This window comes from Diabrotica virgifera, chromosome 10 (assembly GCF_917563875.1).
Source record: "Diabrotica virgifera virgifera chromosome 10, PGI_DIABVI_V3a".
NCBI lineage: Eukaryota > Metazoa > Arthropoda > Insecta > Coleoptera > Chrysomelidae > Diabrotica > Diabrotica virgifera.
In genome coordinates, this window is record NC_065452.1 from 40,624,881 (window position 1) to 40,649,304 (window position 24,424).

At 34.1% G+C, this 24,424-nt stretch overlaps 1 protein-coding gene across 2 annotated transcripts in view; it reads left to right on the top strand.

Annotated features, from left to right (window-relative positions):
* Window positions 1-24,424, top strand: part of LOC114335526 (RNA-binding protein 24-B-like) — a 307,277-nt gene that overhangs the window by 109,187 nt on the left and 173,666 nt on the right. For both annotated transcript variants that reach the window (XM_028285780.2, XM_028285781.2), the window contains exon 2: window positions 4,873-4,999. In XM_028285780.2, coding sequence (XP_028141581.1) covers window positions 4,873-4,999 — 127 coding nt within the window. The remainder of the gene's footprint in view (window positions 1-4,872; window positions 5,000-24,424) is intronic.

Consider the following 24,424-nt stretch of genomic DNA (forward strand, 5'->3'; position numbering starts at 1 on the left):
AAGTATTGACCACACTAGCAATGCAGAAAATGACATCTAAGGCTGATATTAATGCTACTGTTACAAAATAAGCTTTCCATTTTGATAACCCTGTCGGGCTACCTCTAATCTCGCTCTTGACTTCTTGTTTTTAATCAAGTTGATTGTTGAACCAGCAACCAAGATATTTGTACTGGCTTACGTATTCAAGCTGTTGGTGTTTCACATATTTATTGGAAGAGGTAAATTTTTGTTCCTTGATATTCTTATAACTTTGGTTTTCGCAGTGATCTTCATCCCCATTTTTTCACAACTCTCAGTAACCCTATACAACAGTATCTGCAGACTATGGTCCGAATCAGTCATTAATACTGTGTCATCTGCATAGCGGATGTTATTTACTCTCTGACCGTTTATCATGATTCCTTCTGAAGGGTGCGATAAAGAGTTCGCAAATATTACCTCAGAGTATACGTTAAAAGTCTGGCTGATAGCACACAACCCTGTCTAACACCTCGTTGTATTTCAATTGGCCTTGACGTATTACCATTGGTCTTTATGATTGCTGTCTGATTCCATTAAATAGCCTCTATAATTTTGGAATCTCTTTTGTCGACTCCGATGTCATTCAATCTTTCTATCAAGGTCTTGTGCTTCACCCTATCGAACGCTTTCTCAAAATCTATGAAACAGATAAAAAGGTCTGCTTACTGATCTTTGTATCTTTGTGCCAGAGTTTGAAGACAGAATATTGCTTCTCGTGTCCCCATACCTTTCCTGAAGCCAAATTGTTCTTGACCGGTGACCTCATCACATTTTTATAATATATTCTGTTCTGTATGATACGCAAGAAAAGCTTCAGAATGTTATTTAATATACTTATAAGGCGGAAGTCCTGGCATAATTTGGCGTTCTTCTTTTTAGGCAGTGGTATGAAGACTGATTCAAGCCATATTTTAGGGATAGTCCCTGTATTGTAAACATTATTAAATAGTCCAAGAAGAAGGTCTAAGTCTTCCTCGTTGATTAACTTCAATAGCTCAGCTGGTATTTCATCTTTTCCTACAGATTTTTTGTTTTTTAGTTGACGTAGAGCATATTCCAGTTCGGACTTTAGTATTGGAAGACCTTCGTCGTTTTCGGTATTTAATGTAGGAGGTTCTCTGATGTCATAGAAGAGTTCCTTTATATAGTCTTCCCACATGTTTATTTGTTCTTCAGGGCTTGAAATCAGTTTGCCTTCTGCGTTGATTAGATTATTTGGTCCTTGTGAGTATGTCGTGCCTGTGAATTCCTTGAGTTTCTTATACAGATGGAAGTCATCATGTTTTTATATAAGTTTTCGATTTCTTCACATTGTTCTGTTATCCATTTTTCTTTTGCAATTTTTATTTTTTGTTTAATGGTTCTATTTAATGCTTTGTACATTGCTTTGTGCTGTTTGCATTTTCTTCTTTCATCCATTAAATGCAATATTTACTCTGTCATCCATCTTTGCTTCCATGGTCGCTGTTTTGTGAGCATTTCAGTTGCCGTTGTAAGGGCGTGTCTGATTTCCTCCCGAAGGCGAAAGTTAAGGATGTTTAATTATATGAAAGTGTGCTAAAAAACAGTGCGAAAAAGTAAAACCCATTTAAAATACATTGTTACTTCAGACACACTTTAAACTCTTCATGTACTGCTATCTATATTTACAATTTTCACACAATAAAACCTTTACATTTTTACATAATATGAGATAGAGTAGATAAAAATTATTTTTGTGAATTTGGTTAACAAAAATTGGTTAAACAATTTTTCGACCGCGGTACCGCGTGACACCCTGTGTATTTGTTATAAGGATTGTTATACGGATGTATTTCTTTGAGTAAGTTTGTGCAAAAAATCGAATCAGAATAATTTACCTAACGGGAGCGACGTTACAGACTATACTAATAAGTATACACCAGGGAAATAAGGCAAAAATATACCATGTTCGGGACACTTGAGCAGCCAGGTTGAAAATGGGTTTTTTGGGTACTATATACCTAATACATTATAAATACAAAAATGCCCGTCATAGTCTGGACGAGAAATTTAGTTATTAACAAGTAAGTGTCAAAAATGGCAGTTTTTTCGTTTAAGCCGCCACAGGTAAAAATACGGTAATTAAATATATTATTTATACTGTTATTCTTTTAGTAGATCAGCCAAGGTTTATAATAGCAGTTTTTGAATTTCGGTTCGATCATTTGTTGCTTAGGAAATTGCAAAATAAAACTAAAATTTCGAAAATAAAAAAATTGCTATAAATTTTGTAAAAATTACTTTAAGGCTTTCATATTACATGAAAAGTTGAGACAACCAGTCCATATAGTATACACAAAATTTTAGGACGATTCGTTAATTAGTTTAAATTTTATTCTATTTGTTTATCCCAGTGAGCTTTTTTTTGCCATATTATTGTTCAGAAAATAGTAATGACATAACAATTCTGTGAAAACCATATAAAAGAAGAAAAGTCATACTTTTAAAATATTTTAAGAAAATCATTAAAAAGTCATTTTTATCATTCCGAAAACATTTTAATATAGTAGGGTCATTTTTAGTTCATAAACAATTTGAATAACTTTATTAATATTGACTGCAGATTTAAACTACTTTGGGATTTGAAAAGCTGATATTTTTATACGAATTTTCAAAAAAAACATTTTTTGTCTTGGTTAATTACAGTCAAAGTTAGCCACTTTTTTATTTAATTGACAGCTACTTTGTTTATAACAATTAAGCCACCCAACTAGCGCCATTTCGAAGTTGAAGGTATATAGTTTATGTGTAAAAGTTTTAGTAAACTTTAAACTTCAACAGAGTTGTTAATAAAGCTTTAAAAATAACATTCTAACGAAATCGATTTGTGGTCGGTGGAAATGAATTATTAAAATCCGTGCACTCAAAAAATGAAACTGATTCTTCAAACATATGTTGCGATTAATATCTCCAGAGCTTGTTGATGGATTTTGATCATAATTTTTTTAAATTGCATGTACTCGTAGTCTTGTAGAGTACGTTATGTACGTAAATCTCCACTTAACATTTCAAAATGTTAGGGGGAGTTCCCCTTATCACTCAGGGATATGAAAAATAAATTACGGCCGATTCTAAGACCTACCGAATATACATATATAATTTCATAAAAATCGGTCAAGCGGTCTCGGAGGAGTATGACAACTAACACTGTGACAGGAGAATTTTATAGATGTAAATATATAGATGGCTATTAACAAATAGGGGTTGGTGATGGAAAAGTGTAAATTAAGGGTTGTATGTATTTTTTGATCCTACATCATATAAAATTAAGATAGACAATTTTGTCCAAAAAAATAAAAAAAAATGTCAGGGGGGCAACCCCCGTATAACTTATGGGTATGAGAAATAGATTAAAAACTATTCTCAGTCCCATAGGATATAATTGTAAAATTTCATAAAAATTGCCCAAGTCGTTTCGGAGTGGTATGGTAACTAACACTGTTACAGGAGAATTTTATTTATATTGAAGTAACTGTAAATTAAATAATAAAAGTGGCTAACTTTGACCGTAATTAACCTAGGCGAAAAGGTTTTTTTTTTGAAAATTTGTGTAAAAATACCAGCTTTTGAAATTCCAAGGTAAATTTACTCTACAGTCAATACTAACAAAGCTATTCACATTGTTTACAAACCAACAATGACTCCACTTTAGTAAAATGTTTTCGTAATGACAAAAACTACTTTTTAATGATTTTCTTCAATAATTTCAAAAAAACACTATTGTTCTTTCATGTGGTTTTCACAGAATTTCTATTTAATTATTATTTTCTGAACAATAACATTACAAAAAATAGCTCTTTGGGAAAAACAAATTGAATAAAATTTAAACTAATTGACGAATCGTCTTAAAATTTTTTGTGCAATATATGGACTCTTTGACTCAACTTTTTGTGAAATATAAAAGTCGTAAGGTCGCTATCGCGAAAGTTATAGCAATTTTTGTATTTTAGACATTTTAGTATAATTTTGCAATTTTCGAAGCAACAAATGATCGGACCAAAATTAAAAAACTGCCGTTTTAAACATTGGCTCATCTGTTAAGAGAAGAATACTATAAATAAGATATTTAATTATTCTATTCTTACCTGTAGCAATTTAAACGAAAAAATTGCCATTTTTGACCCTTATTTGTTAATAACTAAAATTCTCGTCCCAACTGTGACGGGCATTTTTGTATGTATAATGTATTAGGTATATAGAACCCAAAAAACCCATTTACAACCTGGCTGCTCAAGTGTCCCGACAAAAACCTTATTTCTCTGGACTAGTATTTAAAACGGTCAAAACAAAGAAACGCACACTCATCAAAAATGCACCTGAGATTCTCGTATAATCATTACTGAATAGATCCAGGAAGAGTCAACTTCAATTAGTAAAAGTTGATTTAAATTTTTAAAATCAACTTTTACTGCTCGTTTCAGTTGGAGTTGACTCCATCTAGTTGGAGTCAACTCTAACTGAGAATCAACTTGAACTGTAACATGTATATTATAACCATGCATTTGGTCTTTTTTGGGGAAATTAACATGATAAAATTTCTAGTGGTTATATTAAATTGGTCCAGCATACGTTGGAAATCATCTTCACGTTGAGAGATTAGTATTGCATCGTCTGCATAGCAGATTATGTTAAGTTGTATATCACCATTATTGTATAATTGTATTGTATAATTTTGCCCTTGTCTGTCGTGTAAGTTCTCTTTTTCCCAGTATTGGGGCTAACGCAAAATAAACTTTAAAGGTTTATTAATTAATGTTTAGACTTCTTCTTTCTAAGTACATTATTTTATATAATGATTTTTACTACTAATTTTATCTTTATTTGCAGGTGATAATGGGCGACAGGGCTTCAGCAGAAAGGGCATGTAAAGAACCTAACCCCATCATAGACGGAAGAAAAGCAAATGTAAATTTAGCAATATTAGGAGCCAAACCAAGGGGAAATGTGCCAGCTGGTAAGTATCTTAGATGTTTCTAACGTAGCTGTAGGAATATATTATTTAAAACAGATCTAGAGCCACTTTTCCCACTAAAAATATACAGGGTACCCCAAAGGTAGCGAAACGGTTGAATATTTCGCGAAATGAACATCGGATCTGAAAATAAGTTTTCAATCATTTTAAAAAATCTATCGAATGACATCAAACACCACCCCCCTGTACCCCCTGGAGGTGGGGTGTGGGTAACTTTAAAATCTTAAATGGAATCCCTGAAATTATCCTGTCCGCACAAATGTTTTATAGATGCATTTATGGTGTCTATAGATGTCTATTTCTTTTTGACTTGAATTTGATGTGCCGCTTCATCTTTCTTCTGCAAGGTTTAAAGTTTCTTCCGTCATCAAATGTTTTTTCCTGTCCATTTTTTTTTTCTGTGGGGTTTGTTATTTCTAAACTATCAGTTGTAAGTAACAACTATATGCAGTTGTAGATATATAAACAAAACTTGTGACATCTCTCTATGTGTCACTATTAGAATATGCATCTCTACAGTGTCTGCCAAAGTTAAAATATAAATACAGTAGACTCCCTCTTAACCGACCATGAAGGTTAAATCAAAAAGTCGGTTAAACAGAAAATCTTTAAAACCACCCTCAGAAAGACATTACATATGTAACTCTATTAAAAATATATATATTTTATGATCTATAAACAAAAAAGTAGTATGTATATAAAATATAGTCCGTCCGCTATAACTTTTCCCATGGGTCACGATTCATTTTCAAACAAATTAAGTCAAAACATAAAGTGAAACGAACGTCGATGTGTATATACATATGTAATTAACAATATCACTCACAAGACAAATTATGAAACTTGTATGACCTCTAATCTAAAAATAGTATCATCCAAAAAGAAGTAGGGTCGGTCGGTTAAGCCGACGGTCGGTTAAAGGGAGGTCGGTTAAGAAGGCGTCTACTGTAATGTTATCGCGTTTACAGCATAAAGTTTTAAATTTTTTTATATCGGCCTAGACGCAGGTGTAGTTTTTTTTATCGTCGGCCTAATTAATAAACCACATAAATCGCATGTTAACATTTTACACGAGAAGCATAAAACTGATTATTGTTTACCTGAGGAGATATTTTATTACCATTTCTTTATTTTAATAGATTTTCCAAAAGACGAGTTAAATAACGACAATGCTTTTGTTGCCAAACAAACATAGGTATCCTTGTTCTGTTTTCTTAATGCCTTCTACGATTTATAAGTTGAAGAGTAGTGTTAAGCTATCTCCCTGTTGATCTCCCTTAAAAGCAAAAATAGTATTTCACGATCATTCACTATAGCCCGATCAAAGAACACAAAACTTTACGAAAACCTCCAAAAAAATTAAGGAAGGATGAAAATTTGGAAATAGTTAGTTGAAATTGCCTATTATTATATAAGAAAAAATTTACAATTCTACAATATCCCCTACTCGGGGGGTGAAATATACATTTAAAACACCATTTTCAAATAAGTCCGGAGTGGGATAAAATGACTAATTCTAAGCAACTTTTGTTCTATAGACTTTTTTCATTAAGTCAATACTTTTCGAGTTATTTGCGAGTGAATAATATGTTCATTCTTAACAAACAAAAACAAGTTTTTGGAACGGTTTTTCGCAAATAACTCAAAAAGTAAGTATATTTTCGAAACAAATATTCTTAGCAAAAATATAGCTTATAAAAAAGTGAAAAAAATGGTGTATGCATGAAGTCTGTAGCCCCAGTAGAAGCAGAGTTGTAGCTAATGAAAAGTAAGTTCTTCTTCGTCAAATTTCAAATCGAATATTTCAACGTGAAATAACCAAAAAACGGAGCATTGTTCGTGGAAAATTCATTACAACTTGTTAAAGTGTTAAAAGTGTTTACAAGTGTTTAAAAAAGGTTTGTTTTTCGAAAACGAATCGCGAAAATCCCCCTTTAATTAGTATCCAAATGAAATTAATCGTTACCGCTGCATAGGCTACTTTGATTATGTATTCTTTATATGATCTCTAAGTTTCATCGGTTCAAAGTGCTTATTTTTTAAAAGGCTGTAGCTAAAATGGCTTGAACGAGTCACTAATCACGAGTGTATGCGAATTTTGAACAGCCTTAGCATAACCAATTTTTGTCTAACAGGAAAACAAGAAATCCAAAATATTCAGAAAAGCAAAACGTACATTTTATTACTCTTTGAAATTTTTGGTATTACTAATAAATTATTAGTAAATGAAAAAAATTGGAATTTTTTTCAAAATTAAAAAAAATTATTTTAAAACTAACTTTTTTCAAAACTGAGCGCTTTGAACCAATGAGACTTAGGACCTATATATATCATATAAACAATACCTAAGTAAAGTAACCTGTGAAGCGGTAACGATTAATTTTATTTGGATGCTAATTAGGGGGTGATTTTCGCGATTTTTTTTTACCAAAAAATAAAAAGAACCAACAATATTTTGAGCGTAACTTACTTACTTTTAATGCTAGAAGTTTTTTTTTAAACAAGAATAAACCTTTTTCTAAACACTATAAAAAAGTTATAATGAGTTTTCCCCGAAAAGTGATCCACCTTTTGGTTATTTCACGTTGAAATATTCGATTTTTAAATTTGACGAAGAAGAACTTACTTTTCATTAGCTACAACTCTGCTTCTACTGGGTCTACAGACTATAGGCATACACCATTTCTTTCACTTTTTTATTAGCTATATTTTTGCTAAGAATATTTTTTCGACAAAAAAACTTACTTTTTGAGTTATTTGCGAAAAACCGTCCAAAAACATGTTTTTCTTTGTTAAAAATGAACATGTTCACTCGCAAATAACTCGAAAAGTATTGCCTTAGGTAGTGAAAAAACTCTATAGAACAAAAGTTGCTTAGAATTAGTCGTTTTATCCAATCCCGGACTTATTTTGAAACTATATTTTTTCACCCCCGAGAAGGGGGTATTCCCCTCCATTTTGTAAAATGGAGAGGATGTAGAATTGTAAACTTTTTCTTATATAGTAATAGGCAATTTCAACTACCTATTCCCAAATTTTCATCCTTCCTTTATTTTCTTTGATCGAGCTACTAGGAAAAGTGGGTTATTTCAATTACCTAGGAATGGTTACAAAAGTTTAGAAAAAGCGACATTGATGACAAAATAGACAGGTTTAAGAATTTGACAGAAAGCTAGTTAAGCTAACGGATAAAATAACAGAAATCATTACCAAAATAACAAACGAGGAAATTGTTCAAGAGCTTAAAAAATAAAGGTAATTTAGTTGGACCACATGATATTCCGGAGGGAGCATGAACTGCTTTGGTAGAAATGTAGAAACAGGAACAAGCTGGCAAACAGGTTTATCTAATAGATTTATGGAAGTGAGACAAATGCTAGACGAAGCGGGAAGCATTATATTTAGTACCTGTTTATAAAAACAAGGGAGACATACAACAATGCACAAAATACAGGACCACAAAACTAATTAATTACATCATCAAAATATGGAAGAGAGTAATTAATAGACTCTCTTTTTATTTAGCTGAATGAAACTTAAAGCTAAAATCAATATTAATAAAAGAATTAATATGAAAATTAAACTCACCAGGCTTCCGGGTTAAACAGCGTCGTTGGTTTCAAGGCCGAGCTTTCGACGTCCTCTCTGGCGTCATCTTCAGGGCTTCCGAGGTCTCAGTTTCCTGAGGCTCCAGACCTTACACTCACTACTTACTACAATGCATACATTGGATTGAGTAGTAAAGTATTGAGTAGACAGTGTAGTGTCTGGAGCCTCAGGAGGCTGAGATACCGGAAGCCCTGAAGATGACGTGCTTCGCCGATTTGCAAGATCTCAGATCTAGCAAATTTACGCATTCTACGCGTATTCGTCCTCCCATCTTTTCCGTGGCCTTCCTTTGGGTCTTGAATCCTGAATCTTACCTTTTCTCTCCTTTTCTCCAATTTTTCATTGGTGTCTCTCGTAAGTGTCTAGCTCTACATGTCACACTGTCTAGCTCTCCATGGCAAAAAAGTTTTAATATAATATCTATATGTATTGAGTGTAAATGCTGAGATCAGCGAAAAACGTGTTTTTCTGTTTTATCGACCACGGAAAAGCATTTGATCGAGTAAAACACAGAACTCATAGAAACCCTAACGCAACATGGTATAGCCCATAACAATATGGCCCTTATCCAAATCCTATATTGGGATCAATTGGCGTCAGTCAAAATAGACAATCGTCTAACATCAAAAATGTCAATATTTTCTCCACTATTATTTAATATATTCCGAAAAGATATTTCAAATTGCCCTCGAAAATATTGAAGAAGGAATAAAATTCGACGGAGAATACGAAAACAACAAAGATACGCAGACGACACCGTTATTCTTGCGGACAGTGCTGAGGGTTTGCAACGACTTATTAATGTCATAACCAGAGAGGGGCTGAATATAAACACAAATAAAACAACACAAGTAATGACTGTTACACGTGACCCAAATGCCGAAATTATAAATTTGTATCTATAACAAACAGATAGAACCCGTACAAAGATTCCAGTATCGTCATTGCTGGATAACAAACGATCTTGTCTTGACCACGAGGTCAAAATACGTGCTCATATAGAGTATGCTAGGTCCGCTTTTCAAAAATTCCTAATAAACTCTACCTTATCGTTATATATCCGATACCAATTTGTAAAAACATTATAAGGACTGGAACCATGGACTCTCGGAATTGCAAGTATGAAGCGTATAGACGCCTGTGAGATGTGGGTTTTTCGAAGGATGCTGAAGATCTCTTGGACAGAGCATGTGACCAACAACAAGGTACTGAGAAGAATGGGGACTGAGAGAGAACTCCTAAATATCGTAAAAAACAGAAAAACGAGTTATCTAGGACATACCTACAGAGGAGAAAGATACAGCTTTTTACGACTTATAATGGAAGTAAAAGTGGTAGAAAGAAGAGGTCCAGTAAGAAGAAAATGCTCCAGGCTGAAGAACTGGACTAAGTGACCGGACAGGCATGGACACACAAGATCGCAATTTGCTGTAGTTATAGCCGACCTTCATTAATTGGCCTAAGAGGCAACGTCTTCGAGAAATCATTTTAAGACGGCTGATTCGTCCATATATTGTTCCCTATGCTTCCTCGAACACCGTACCGGCCATCTGGCTGCTGATACAGGTTGCGTTCATTACTGCGCAGCACACCTGTACAGGTAAACACAAAATCAGCGTGATTGATTAGTGTGAAAAAGCTTAGTAGATCCGCTATAGTAATAGATAGCAATAAAAGTTAATAACAAAAATTGTAGCTAACTTTGCGCTTCACATTACAAAATTAGTTAGAATGTTACAGGGTGTTGGATAACATAGTGGCAGACCAAACTTTTGTTTTTTTAAACGGAACAACCCATATTTTCTTTTATATTCGAAATCTTCTTAACTTCCCCATCACAAAAATATAAAGGTTTCTTATGTTATACAGGGTATTTACAAAGTTATAACCAATGTTCTATGAAAATCGTAATAAGTTCAGCTCCCTGTATAAATAAAAATAAGCAAAACAGCAATGGTTTATTGATGCCATATATTTTTGTTGATTGTCAAAATTTATAAAAATGGTTGATATTGCTAATTTGCTTTATATCGAATACAGAATGAGTCAAAACGCAAGTACATTATTTTCACAGTAATTTTAAATAGAACACCCTAATTAATAATTTGCTCTGAAAAATGAAAATATCTCGAAAACTGACAAATTTAGGCATAGGGAATCTTTTACAAAAATTAAAGTACGGTAATGATATTTTTCGATAGTAATAAAAAATAGGGTGTTCCATTTAAAATTTCTGAGAAAAGAATGTACTTGCGTTTTGACTTACCCTGTATTTGATATAAGAAAAATTAGCAATATTAACAATTCTTAAAAATTTTCAACAATCAACAAAAAATATGGCACCAATAAACCATCGCTGTTGTGCTTGTTTTTATTTATACAGGGAGCTGAACTTGTTACGATTTTCATAAAAAATTAGTTACAATTTTGTAAAAGCCCTATATAACATAACAAACCTTTATATTTTTGTGATGGGGAATTTAAGAAGATTTCGAATATAAAATAAAATATAGGGTGTTATATTTAAAAAAACATAAGTTTGGTCTGCCACTATATTATCGAACACCCTGTAACAATCTAACTAATTTCGTAATGTGAAGCTGAAAGTTTACCACAATTGTTATTATTAACTTTTATTGCTATCCAGATTTAGCCATACGGCTCACACTCCCTCTAAGGGGAAAATTGACTCATCCCAGATACCTACGGTATCAAAAGGATTGAGCTCTGGTGGGACTCTTTCCATGTTATCGAGCCCTAGGTGACTTGGTATGCAGGTTTATCTCCCAAAAATTTTCGTACACATCTGGCCGTTGCGAGTAGTACAGCTTTCTGCATGGTCTTGTAAAGATGTTCATTTAGACCCCGCCTTTTTATGCTTTCGAGGAGGTTCTTCGGAATGACTCCAGTAGTAGACATAATAATAGGTATCATCTGGGTACTTTGCATTCTCCATTGTCTTCGTATTTGAATTTCCTGATCTCTGTACTTGGCGATCTTTTCAGTAAATTTGCTACGTAGATTATTGTTGTTAGGTATCGCCACATCAGTTAGTGTTGTTTGTCTGGTTAATTTATTAACTAGTACGAGATCTGGTCTATTATGTGCCACTCTTTGGTCTGTGAGCACAGTGCGGTCCCAGTATAGCTTGTAGTTGCCATCCTCAAGCATACTCTCAGGGACGTATTAATAATATGGGAGATGATCCGTTTGGAGAAGTCCCAGCTTCATAGCTATCTCCTGATGAAGGATTTTTCCCAATGCGTCATGCCGTTCCTTTTATTCGGTTGCAGCAAATGCCTGGCAGCCCCCTGTAATATGTTGGATGGTTTCTTGGACTTGACATCCATATCGTCATCTATCGTTTTGAACCTGAGGGTCTTTAACGATATATTTCAGGTAATTTCTGGTTGGTATAACCTGATCCTGAATGGCTAGTAATAAACCCTCCGTTTCAGAGAACATCTTTCCTGATGTCAACAAATAGTTCGAAGCTGTATTGTCGACATAGTCTTGGCTGACCTCATTGGAATGTCGTCCGTGCAGAGGTTTATCCATCCAGGTGCGCATTTTTTCGACTTTAGTGAGGTGGTTTATGCGCATTTCTAGTTCCCTCAGTTTGATCGGTGTTGTGTCATCTACTGCGCAGATAGCGAGATGTAGAGTAGATGTCTCAGCTTGCATCTGAAAATAAGTTCTTAAATTAGCAATTTGTTTCTCTATTTGCTCACCTATATCCATAAATCCTCTTCCTCCTATATTCCGTGGTAATGTCGGTCTTTCTACTGCACTTTTAGGATGGTGTTTTTGTGCCTTTCTCTATGTACGTTTTTGTCCACTTAACAATGTCAAACGAATAGCTAAGTGCGGAACATGAGAAGGTGTTTAGTGCCTTAAACAAATTTCTACTGTTAAGGTGTGAACGACGCAGCTGTTTTACCCTTCTTATAAACTCCGCAGTTATCTCAGTGTTTATTTGCTTATGGTCAATTTCCCGCGCTTGCTTTACTCCAAGGTATTTATACATACCGTTTTCAACCATGGCCTCGATGTTCTGGCCATTTTGCATATCGAATCCTCTGGGCTGTACTTTTCCTTTCCTTTGACTATATTTAAAACACGGCACTTGTCTAGTCCGAAGTGCATACTAATTAATGTCATTTGAAAAGGATTCTACAGTTCTTAGCATCTCATCTAGTTGGTTTCGAGTGGAAGCCATTAATTTCAAATCATCCTTATACAACAGATGATTAAGCTTGGCCACCACATTGTTGTTATTTTTGATGCTAAATCAGTGGAGTTCAATAGCTGAGATAGTGGGTTCATAGCTAGACAGAACCACAGTGGACTTAAGGAATCTCCTTGGAACAGGCCCCAGCTGATTGCAATATTTTCAGTTTCGATGTTATTTTCACCAGGTATTTGAAGGTGAATTCTAGTCTCCAACTCTGTCATTATATGCTGTAAAAAGGTAACTATATTATCATCGACTTTATATATTCGCAATATATCTATAAGCCATTCATGCGGTACTGAGTCAAAGGCCTTCTTGTAATCAATGAAGGCAGTAAATAAATTCCTCATTTTGGAATATGCTTGGTTAGAAATGACTGAGTCGATGATAAGCTGTTCTTAGCAACCCATGGAATTCTAGCGCATCCTTTCTGTTGAGGATATATGATATTGTTCAGTGCACAGTGTTGGTAGATACGCCGGGCTACACAGGATGTGACCAATATACAAAGTTGGAAGACAAGTAATTGGGCGGTATTTGGCTGGATCTTGGGTATTATTTTGATCCTTCGGTATTAAATAAGTGGTTCCTTGAGTTAGAAATAATGGTGTTTCCAGCGGATTAGAAATAACATTATTAATTAGTGTTGATAAGCAATCATGAACACTCCAAAACTTCTTAAGCCAGAAGTTTTGAACTCCGTCTGGTCCAGGAGATTTCCAGTCATGAAGCTCTTTGATGATATTTGAGACTTTTTCAGTGGTGAAGGATTCGTTGAGAGTAGTAGTGTAGTGTTGGCAGTTCTGTGTCGTATCTTCTATACATCCAGCATTGTTGTTAACAGCAGCTGGTGTGGAAAGTTGATTCCCCAAAACTAATGAATTTCTTCTTGGCTTGGGTAAGACTTATCGAAATTTTCTACGGTGGAATTGAGTTTTCGATAGAAGGCTTTCTCAGCAGTCTCAAAAAGGGCATTGTCGGATTTTCGGTTGTTACTCATTTTGTACCTTCTTAGTCGTCCTGAATAAACGGAGAGTTTGTATTGCTATCTATTACTATAGCGGATCTACTGAGCTTTATCACACTCATCAATCACCCTGTATATTGAATTTAAATTATTTTAGGACGAAAAATTTTTTTCTCATTACTTTTTAAACCACAGAAATGTCTGGCAATTACATTTCATATTTCTAATAATGTTTAAAAAGTAATGACAAAAAATTTTTCGTCTTATAATAATTTTAAATTCGATATGTTTACCTGTACAAGTGTGCTGCGCAGTAATGAACGCAACCTGTATCAGTAGCCAGATGGCCGGTACGGTGTTTCAGGAAGCATAGGGAACAATATATGAAAGAATCAGCCGTCTTGAAATCATTTTTTTCCGACGTTGCTAGCTCTTGGTCCAAATGGAGAAGGCACCTTAGAGGAAGAATGAATGTAATGTAATAATCAGAATTTTCTTTAAGGCGGCTCTGTTTTTTTCAATGCGTATTCATATTTCTTTGTTTAAGTATATCTCAGTTATTGGATCTGTAAAATTGGCGCCCAAATAGGTGATATTGTTAACTCTTTCTAACTTTACTTAAATCGAAACGTCAAAACATCAATTTTTAAAGAAAATATAATTATTATAGGTACAGTGTACAGCAAAACAACATTTAAATACCATTCTAAAGATATTTCCGTTATTTAAATACCCTATATTTTTACCCCTGTTTTTAAAAAATATTTAATCACTTTCTTTTTAAATAAAAATACAAGCTGTAATAATCAAGTAGGTACCAACTGGCCGATATACCTACTTTTTTTAAGTCTGCCGTTATATTTACTCACAAAATTTACCCCTTCTGTATAGGGCTTGGTCGTATTGTAAACAACAGATAGGATTACTCGCGGTTAGAGATGGCAGAAATGGAACAGTTGTTAATGTAATATGAGCAGAAACAATTTTAAACGGGCACTGATAAAAGAGAGATTTTAAATACATAAAAAAAAATAACGTAAAATGGGGTGGTTGGGTCATAACATTGGTTTAGTGCAGGTCAAAAGAGGTCATTAATTTTATTCGCAATTTAATGTAATTTTCATTTATTAATAATTATTGTATCTTCCTTCCTGTGCTTTTCTCACACTTCTTCAGCAATTTTATAATTGAGGCGCTCAGAGCAACAGTGGCTTAACCCACAATCCACAATTTTACCAAAACGCTTTTATTACATTACAGTTTTCCTTTATTTAAATATTTTCAGATGCAGAGTGGCTCAAGCATTGGTTACTTGAGCCACTCTGCACTCTGACTAGACTAATAAATAATGCGTGCGTCTCAAACTAGCCTTCTAAAATTTGAAAGAGAAATAAAGAGAAAAATACTGGGTCACAATGTAACAAGAGAGAGAGAAAGAAAAAGAAACACAAATGCCTAAATTGAAGAAGAATCAAAGGGAGAAAATATAGTCAGATACATAAAATGTCTTCACTTAGAATGAATAGAACATACACAGAGACGCAAACAATCAGATATGTTGAGAAGGATAACTAATTGCAAATCACTATGCTCCAGGTGTAATATCCAGCTCACTCAGGAATAGGATGTTTAACGCCATGGGGTTACCTATAATCCCTAGAGATTGTAATGATTAATGAATAAATGTCTCAAACATGAAGATTGTGACTACTTAGTTATTCATCATCATCATCATCATCATCATCACTGGCTCGACACCCTTTCTGGGTCTTGGCCTGTTCCAGGATTCTTCTCCATTCTGATCTGTTTCGTGCTTTTTTCTCCAGTTTTTTATTTTTAAAGTTATTATATCATTTTCTATTTGTTCTAAATATCTCAGCTTCGGTCTTCCTCTTGTTCTTTTTCCTACTGGCATCTGTTTGAATATTTTGTTTGGTATTTCGCCTTCTTCCATTATTTCTACATGTCTACATCCAACGCAGTCGTCCTATTTTAATGAATGTTATGATATCCGGATCCTGGTATATTTTGTATAGTTCAAAGTTGTACCTTCTTTCTCCAGATTCCTTCGTTTTCTTTTGTGCCCTTATAATATGTGTCGCAAGATTTTTCTTTCAAAGGTGGCTAGCAATGTTTCCCCTCTTTTAGTGAGTGCCCAGGTTTCTGAGCCGTATGTGAGTACCGGTCTTATAAAGGTTTTGTATATTTGGCATTTTGTTTTTCTTGCGACGTTATCTGATCTGAGTTGCCGAATTAGGCCATGGTAACTTTTATTGGCAATTAATATTCGCCTCTTCACTTCCTCCGCAACGTTATTATCAGACGTGACTAGGGATCCCAAGTAAGTAAAGTTTATTACCCCCTCAATGTTGTATTCTCAATGTTGAATTATCCCCTACCCCCTACTTATTTTAACCCCCTACTTATTTATTATCGTTTTTTTTTATATTATACCGATTGAATATTAATTTTATTGAATCTGATATATTGTTAATTCTAGTTCGATTATATTAATTTATACTTATTTTTTTACTACCTGAGTTTTAGCAGACATGTAATAGACAAATCTATTACCAATGTTGTCAACTATAGGTAGTGTGAGGCATAAATTGGGGATATAGAGAATTCTGCTCATTTTGATAGTTGATTTTTTCGTGAAGAGATTAACGGATTCCGCTCATATTTCTTATTATTTTAGATTTTTCTGTAGTATTTATACAGTTGCGCAAAGCTTTACTCAAACTTAGTTTTTGTACTTATACCATGTTAAAGAAAAAAAATGTTTTCATATGTTAAGTTTGAGACACCATGTAGGGAGGTCGAGGTAAAAATATGAGTATACATCAGAATCCCATTGTAGTCTTATGTTCTGTGAACATTTTGTTTTTTGAATGTCGCTGATATGTATAGAAACAAAGAAAATACACGGTTTTGTAGTTTAACATGTGTCTTAACCGAAACAGAAGTTTGAGACACCCTGTAGGGAGGAAAAGGTACAAAGATACATCGATATTATGTTGTACGCTCATATTTTGTTAACATTTAATTTTTTTAATCTCTCTGATATCTTTAATAACAAAGAAACTAGACGGTTTTACTCATTAATATGTGTTTTAACTGACGACATGCGATACGTGAGGAGGCCATGTCTTATCATACCGCTAAGGTACTGCTAAGCATGAAATTAGTTCCTATATATTGCTGTAGAATTGTTTTTTTTAAAGAAATTCAAAAAAATTAAATTTATATCAAAACCCATAAGATCATAGTTTTTCATCACCCTGTATATGACCAAAATTGTATAAATTTAATTTTGCTATCAAACAAGTGTTTCGGAAAAATGAAAACGATCAGTGATAATTATTCGGCGAAATGGACGGGACATTAACAAACAATTCGGTGATTAGAAAGTGGACAGAGCGTTGACGGGAACAATAACGTTTTTAAGATCTTTCCTGGAAGGTTTTTAATTTGGTAAACAAATTGCATTAGATTTTAGATGTAAAAGTAGAAAGTAGAAAAGAACTAATTATGATATCTCTTGAAATTTGACAAATTGGAAAAGTTATGTGGAAGAATATTTGGTTTCTTAAGAAATAAATGGTTTGAGAGAGAGGTTGTTGTTGATTGGATGGAAATATCGGGAGTAGGGATAATGAATGTTGGAGTCTGAATTTGAGAGAGAAATAAGGGTACTGTGTAATGAACATCGATAGAAGGCAGTCGAGTTTTAAAAGTGTGTAATCAGTGTAGAGTGGTGTGATCAGCCTTTGCGAGCAGGATCAAGTTGAAACCAAATTGTCGACCGGTTGAAGAGTTAATTTTCCTGGTCCGAGGGAGATTCCTTTGTTTTGTCTAGAACGAGTAGCTGATTATTATCCGTTTGTGCACAAGATATCGAGCAAGGAAAACTGAGTAATAGAATTCGAGCAAGTCCTGTGTGTTTTTCTTGGAAGCAGTTTTGACGAGGGGGACTTTTTCGCAACATCCAGAGAGTACGTGTTGGGAGAATCAAGGACGGCGCAATCCAGAAAACGAGGGAGTGAAGAAACAAAAGGTTAGTCAAATCATTTGTCGGAATGGAGAAAATGTATTTATATCAAAACCATATTTGTTTATTTGTTTATTGAACAATTTTTTTTACGCAGTTAGTCATTTCAAATTTGAGAAATAAATTCAAAAGAAGAAAAGCAACATTCATTCAATTTAGTATGAGTAAATAAGAAATTAATTAAATAAATATTTTTGTCAAAACAAGGAGATATCAGAGTTAGAGTATAATTTATTAAGTTAGAGATTGTTGCAACAAAGTTAAATTTTAGTAATTTTTGAATCATATGTACACGGCTAATTTGATAAAAACAATAGATTACATTTATATGATTTTGAGTGTTTTCAATTTCCCTGTTTCCACCCTGGAAGAAGTAAGCAACTAGAAATACTAGAAGCCACAGATCACAGGTATTGTATCAAATACAAAATTAGCCCTGATCATAAAATTGATTGGAAAATTTAATTTGAATTTAGTTTAGTTTTTACATAGGCAGTAAATAAAATAATTGAGTAATCAATTAAATTAAGTATTTGCTAATCAATCTAAATAAATAGATAAAGTAGAGCATAACAATATAGTGCGAAAGAAATAGAGTGTTCAAACAAAAAATATGTGTAATGTACATCTTGCTAGTTCAAGAGCCTCCACGTAGATACCAAAGCCGTACTTATTCTCAAGGAAATTCCACCCCAAAACATCACAGAGCCTCCATTAAGCAATCTCGATTTATAGGTGTCGATAAGAACTTAACTGTTACTTTTTGTTGTTAATTTAGTGTCAGTTAAAACACATGTGAATGAGTAAAACCACTTATTTTCTTTGTTTCTAAAGATATCAGGAACATTCAAAAAAATGTTCACAAAACATAAGACTACAATACAATTCTGATGCATAGGTACTCACATTTGTACCTCGTCCTCCCTGCAGGGTGTCTCAAACTTAACATAAGAAAAATATTTCTTTTTTCCACTCGGTATAAGTACAAAAAAGAAGTTTGAGTAAACCTTTGCACAACTGTGTAAAGACTAAAGAAATATCTAAGATAATAAAAAAAGTTGCGGATTCCGTTAATCTGTTCACGAAAAAATAAACTATGAAAATGAGCATAATTTTCTATATCCCTAACTTATGCCTTGAGTATATTTATAAATCAATATGTTTCTGTATTACTGGTAAACATAATTATGGTTGAAGAAGTAGCTCGTATTATTCTCGTATCTCTAACATAGTATTGGCCCTTCGTAAGGTTTCACAAGTTATACCGAGTTTAAATACCAAATAATGTAACGAAACGATACCCAATACCTCTAGTATAGGTAGTGTAGTGAGCGCGACACATATGCGGATGTCCGGGTGTGCCGTACCACACAGGAAGAGGGGTGACTAGGAATCCATGTTGGTGCAATCCACTGGCGGTCTTTGGCCCGTGCCTAATGGTACGCACCCGGTGTTCATGAACAGTACTCGCATTCGAACACCTGGAGGTCTTTAACTCGGTGCTCCCGTGCTCCGCTGTCTCCTTTCTGTTGTCTGACAGATGGGAAAAGCGAGCCGCTTCAATGACCACACAAATTTAGCGCCAAAACAAAAATAAGGTCGTATGAGAGCAGTCTGAAATACACACATTAAACTGGTCTAGGGGACAAAGTAATCAAAGGATAATTAAGTGGTAATTTGACAATAATTTATTTGGAACATATTAAAATTCGACAAATCTGGACGCTACTTAACGTTAAATTATAAATAACACCGGCCATTGTATACAGAGGGTTTAAAACATTTAATAATTAAAAAAGTAATTAAACAGAAAATCTCAACTAAAATTTAAAAATACAGGGTGTCCAGAAACTCTACCGACAAACGAAGACAGGAGATTCCTCAGATAATTTTAAGACAATTTAATCCAATTCGTCTAGTCCGAAAATGCTTCCTAATGGAGCTAGAGCTCTTTGAAGATGGCGTCTTGTAATTAGTATTTCTTAAATATCTCCAGAACGCTTCTATTTAGAAAAACGAAAATTGGTGCACATATTTATCTTCCAGATTCGATAAATCGATTCCATTCATTGCAAATTTCTAGTACCGGTCATAGGCGTCCGTTTTGGGTAGGGCAACAGTTATATTACCGCATAACTTTTTTGTTTTTAATCTTTAAGCATTTTTGAGTCTGGATTATTAAAATGTAAGGTATTATAGTACTATAAGGTGCTCTTACTTTAATTCTAGGATACACCGTTTTCTAGAAAAATCGATTTGAAAATTTTTCTTTTTTTGAATATTAAAAAAAATTTTTAAAAACTATTTAGAAAAACGAAAACTGGTACGTTTGTTTATATTCCAGAGATAAATCCATTTCATTAATTGCGAATTTCTAGTACCGGTCATATGCGTCCGTTTTGGGTAGGTCAACAGTTAGTTTATCGCATAACTTTTTTGTCTTTAATTTTTAAGAATAAGAAAATACGCTCCTTTTTTTAAAAAATAATTTTCTAATTAATTTAATAATTTAATTTTTTTTTTCTAATTCAGGAAACGAAAAAGGTTCAAACCGATTTTTCTAGAAAACGGTGTATCCTACCGACTTAAAGCAAGAGTACCTTTTAGTACCAAAATACCTAACAATTTAATAATCCAGTATCAAAAATGCTTAAAAGTTAAGCACAAAAAAGTTATACGATAAAATAACCGTTGCCCCACTTAAAGCGAACGTCTATGATTGGTACTAGAAATTCACAATGGATGGAATCGACTTATCTCTAGAAGATAAATACGTTTACCAATTTTTGTTTTTCTAGCTAGAAGCGTTCTGGAGGTATTTAAGGAAAACTAATTACAAGATACCATCTTCAAAGAGCTCTAGCTCCCTTAGAAAGCATTTTCGGACTAGATGAATTTGGTTAAATTGTCTTAAAATTATCTGAGCAATCTCCTGTCTTCGTTTGTCGGTAGAGTTTCTGGACACCCTATATAGTCGTAAGCTCTTGTTAGTAGAGTGTATGACCACCTCTGTAAGCGTCGTTTTCACGCTACGTCTTATTGTACGTTTTGTGTGGTAGGATTTGTCCTATCACACAAAACGTACAATAAGGCTACGGCTACATTGGACGCGTACTCTGACGACTAACGAGTCGGACGTACTATTGCGTAGTCGCGCGACAGAAACAAACACGGGCAAATAAATAGACCGATCTTGAAAAATTAATTTTGGGGGTATTTGAAAGAAAGACATTATGGGACCAAACTAATAAAGATTATCATAATCGAGATAGGGTTCGTAAGATGTGGATAATAATAATAATATCGTATGGCATTTTTGCCGGGGAGATCCTTTCGGATAGTTCCGGCGCCATTTACATCTTTAACCCTGTTTTAAGTAACTAGTGCCGATGTACACTAGCCCAGGGGGACCGACGGCTTTACGTGCTTTCCGAGGCACGGTGAGACGGCTCGTGTCATTATTGGAAATGAAAATGGTTTGTCTTTGGCAGGGCTCGAACCCACGTCTACTGGCGTATGAGGCCAGCGTTTATGCCGTTACTCCACGGCCGCTCACGTAAGATGTGGATATCCCTGGCAACAGAAAATTAATGAAAAAAAAACAGTAAATATAGGTATAGATATTTGCATTATTTTTAATCTAATATTCTTATCTATCCAATTTAATCTATTTAAGACGTAAAAATTATTTTCTAATAAAAATCTTCTTCATCCTTGGTTTTCTTCATCCTCGGTTTTCTGAACACATGGTCGCAGTTAAACGCATGCAATCCGACCACCTAGTCGCACTACCAATGTCGTCCGTTTATGTCCGACTGATTGGTCGTCACACTACGCGTCCAATATAACCGTAGCCTAAGACGTAGCGTGAATACAGCAAAACGTACTGCTTGTCGAATCGAAAAAATTAAATCCGCTTATTCACAAAACGTACGTTTGGTCGTACGTTTTGTGTGACACACAAAACGTACAATAAGCCGTAGCGTAAAAACGACTCTTTTTATTAGTGACAACTCGATATCGATCTGGCATACTTCTTATCAAATTTTTAATATCAGCTTGCTGAATTTGTTGCCATGGCTGTTGCATATAGTTTAGCAGCTCCTCCCTTGTTTGAGACACTAGTCCTTGCTGTTCTACACGTCTTTTAAGATTATCCCAAACGTGCTCAATGAGATTCAAGTCAGGAGATTGAGCAGGCCAGGGCAATACCTGAATATTGTTCTGCTCTAAAAAATATCTCACGATTCTTGTAACATGTGGACGTGTACTGTTGTGCAGCAGCATAAAATTTTCTCCGAATTGTGCAGCATATGAACGAAAAATAGATTCAAGAATATTATCTCCATATTCATTTGCATATCAAAACTTATTGAAACTCCAGCCCAAACGATCAAAGTTACTCCTTGATATTCTGTCAACTTCTTGAACGAGCGAGATGCATTGCCTGGTGTTCGCCACAACCTCGATCTTCGTAAACGTAGTTGTAAACTAAACCTTGGTCCTAAACTAAACCTGGATTCATCGCTGAAAGTAATGTCTGTCTATCTCTTTCTTGCAAAATTTAATGTTGCTGGGTCCATTCTAATCTTTTTGTGCGATTCCCACAGGATAATCCTGGAACAATAACGAGACGTCTAGCGTGAACATTACCCTCATTTAACCTATTTCTGACAATTTGAGCAGAGACCTTAATGCTATGAATGTTTTGAAGCTCACTTCTTAACTGGCTAGCAGTAACATTGGGGTTCCTTAATGCCTACAGGAGAACAAACCTGTCATGTACCGGTTGTGTTGCTCTTGTTGGACCAGTATATCTTTCCCTTACAACACTAGTTTCTTATAAACGCTGCCATAACCGTCCTGCAGTACTTTTGGTAGCATGCACAGCTTCTGCCACGTCGCGAATATTCACACCACCCTGTATCATACTAATAGCTTGTAGCTGTGTTTCACGATCAAGATCATTTCTTTGGATATGAACTTAGTTAAAACCACAATAACAACAAATTCTAACTACACTTGCAGCAAAAATTGTACAGAATATACTTTTAAGTTGAGTAGATACACTTAAAAAAGCTTTTTTACCTTTTTTTAAGATCAACAAAAACACCAACCGATATATTAAAAAATTTTGATAAGATAATATCTTCAACCAATATAACAAAAAATTTTATATTTAGAGACCATTCCACTTACACCATTTTTATGTGTGTATCTTATTAAACATTAATATAGATATATTAAAAGTAAACAACTTCATTGTTAACAAACTGATTACATCAAATTCAATAGGTACTGTTGTTAATTTTTTCATCTCAATTTTTACAATATCGTTTAAGAATAAAGCACAATTTATTATAAATAAATAAATAAATAAAGCACAATAAAACTCGCTATTTATTAAACATTTTGTCTTTTAGCTGGACAGCCGTTTTCAAATTATAATTTTAAAGATTTATCTAAATTTTGATATTAGAATAGTTTCATGTGCAAGAGAAATCATGGGAATACACCAAGCCGACATATTTATGTGTCGTGGACCTCAGAAAGCATATGACTGGGTCAAATTAACGGACGATATCCATTTATTATACGCAAAAGATATACCTCTGGGAATAGTGGGAATAATCAAAACGATCGAAAATATCTACCAGAAAAACACAATAAAAGTAAAATCAGAAGAACTAACTGATCCAATTGAAGCTGGAAATGGGATGCGACAGGGAGATTTCCTGAATCGTCTATTGTTCACCTTGATCATGAATGAAAAATTAAAAAAATGGGCAACTAATAAAGGATACCAAATGGGAGAAAAATAACTTAAAATAATGCAGACGACGCAATACTAATCTCTCAAGATGAAGATGATTTACAACGTAATTCTGCATGCCAGAAAGTTTAACATGTTAATTTTCCCAAAAAAGACAAAATGCATGGTTATATAGTCGGTTCGCTTAATTCAGACACAACTGGCTAGTGATTTTAGTAGATATTTTTTTGTTTTTTGCCAATTTTGCCAAAATTGGCAAAATTACTAACTACATATATTTAGTAATTATTAACTATTTAGTAATTATTTTTTTTACCAATTTTACCAAATTGGCAAAATTACTTACTAAAATCCCTAGCCAGTTGTGTCTGCGTTTAGCGAACCGACTATAACAACAAACCTACTAAGATGTAAATTAGAGTTGGAGAGTCAAATAATAGAACAAATTGCAGAATCTAAATATCAAAGCATCACACAATCTAGCTACGGAAAGCTTGAGACAGAAGTGGAAGATCAAGTGAATAAAGCAAACAGAGCCGCTGGTTGACTGAATGAAACAATATCGAGAAATAAGTAATAGGGAAAGAAATAAAAAGCAGATTTTGCAAAACAGTGATCAGACAAATAATGAAATAAGCGGCAGAAATACGACCTGACACAGAGAGTACAAAACATTGCTACAAACAGCAGAGATGAAACCTCGGGAAAAATCGATGGTATGACAGTAAGACTTTGGGACAGAGCTCTAAATACCAATATACGACGGAGATACA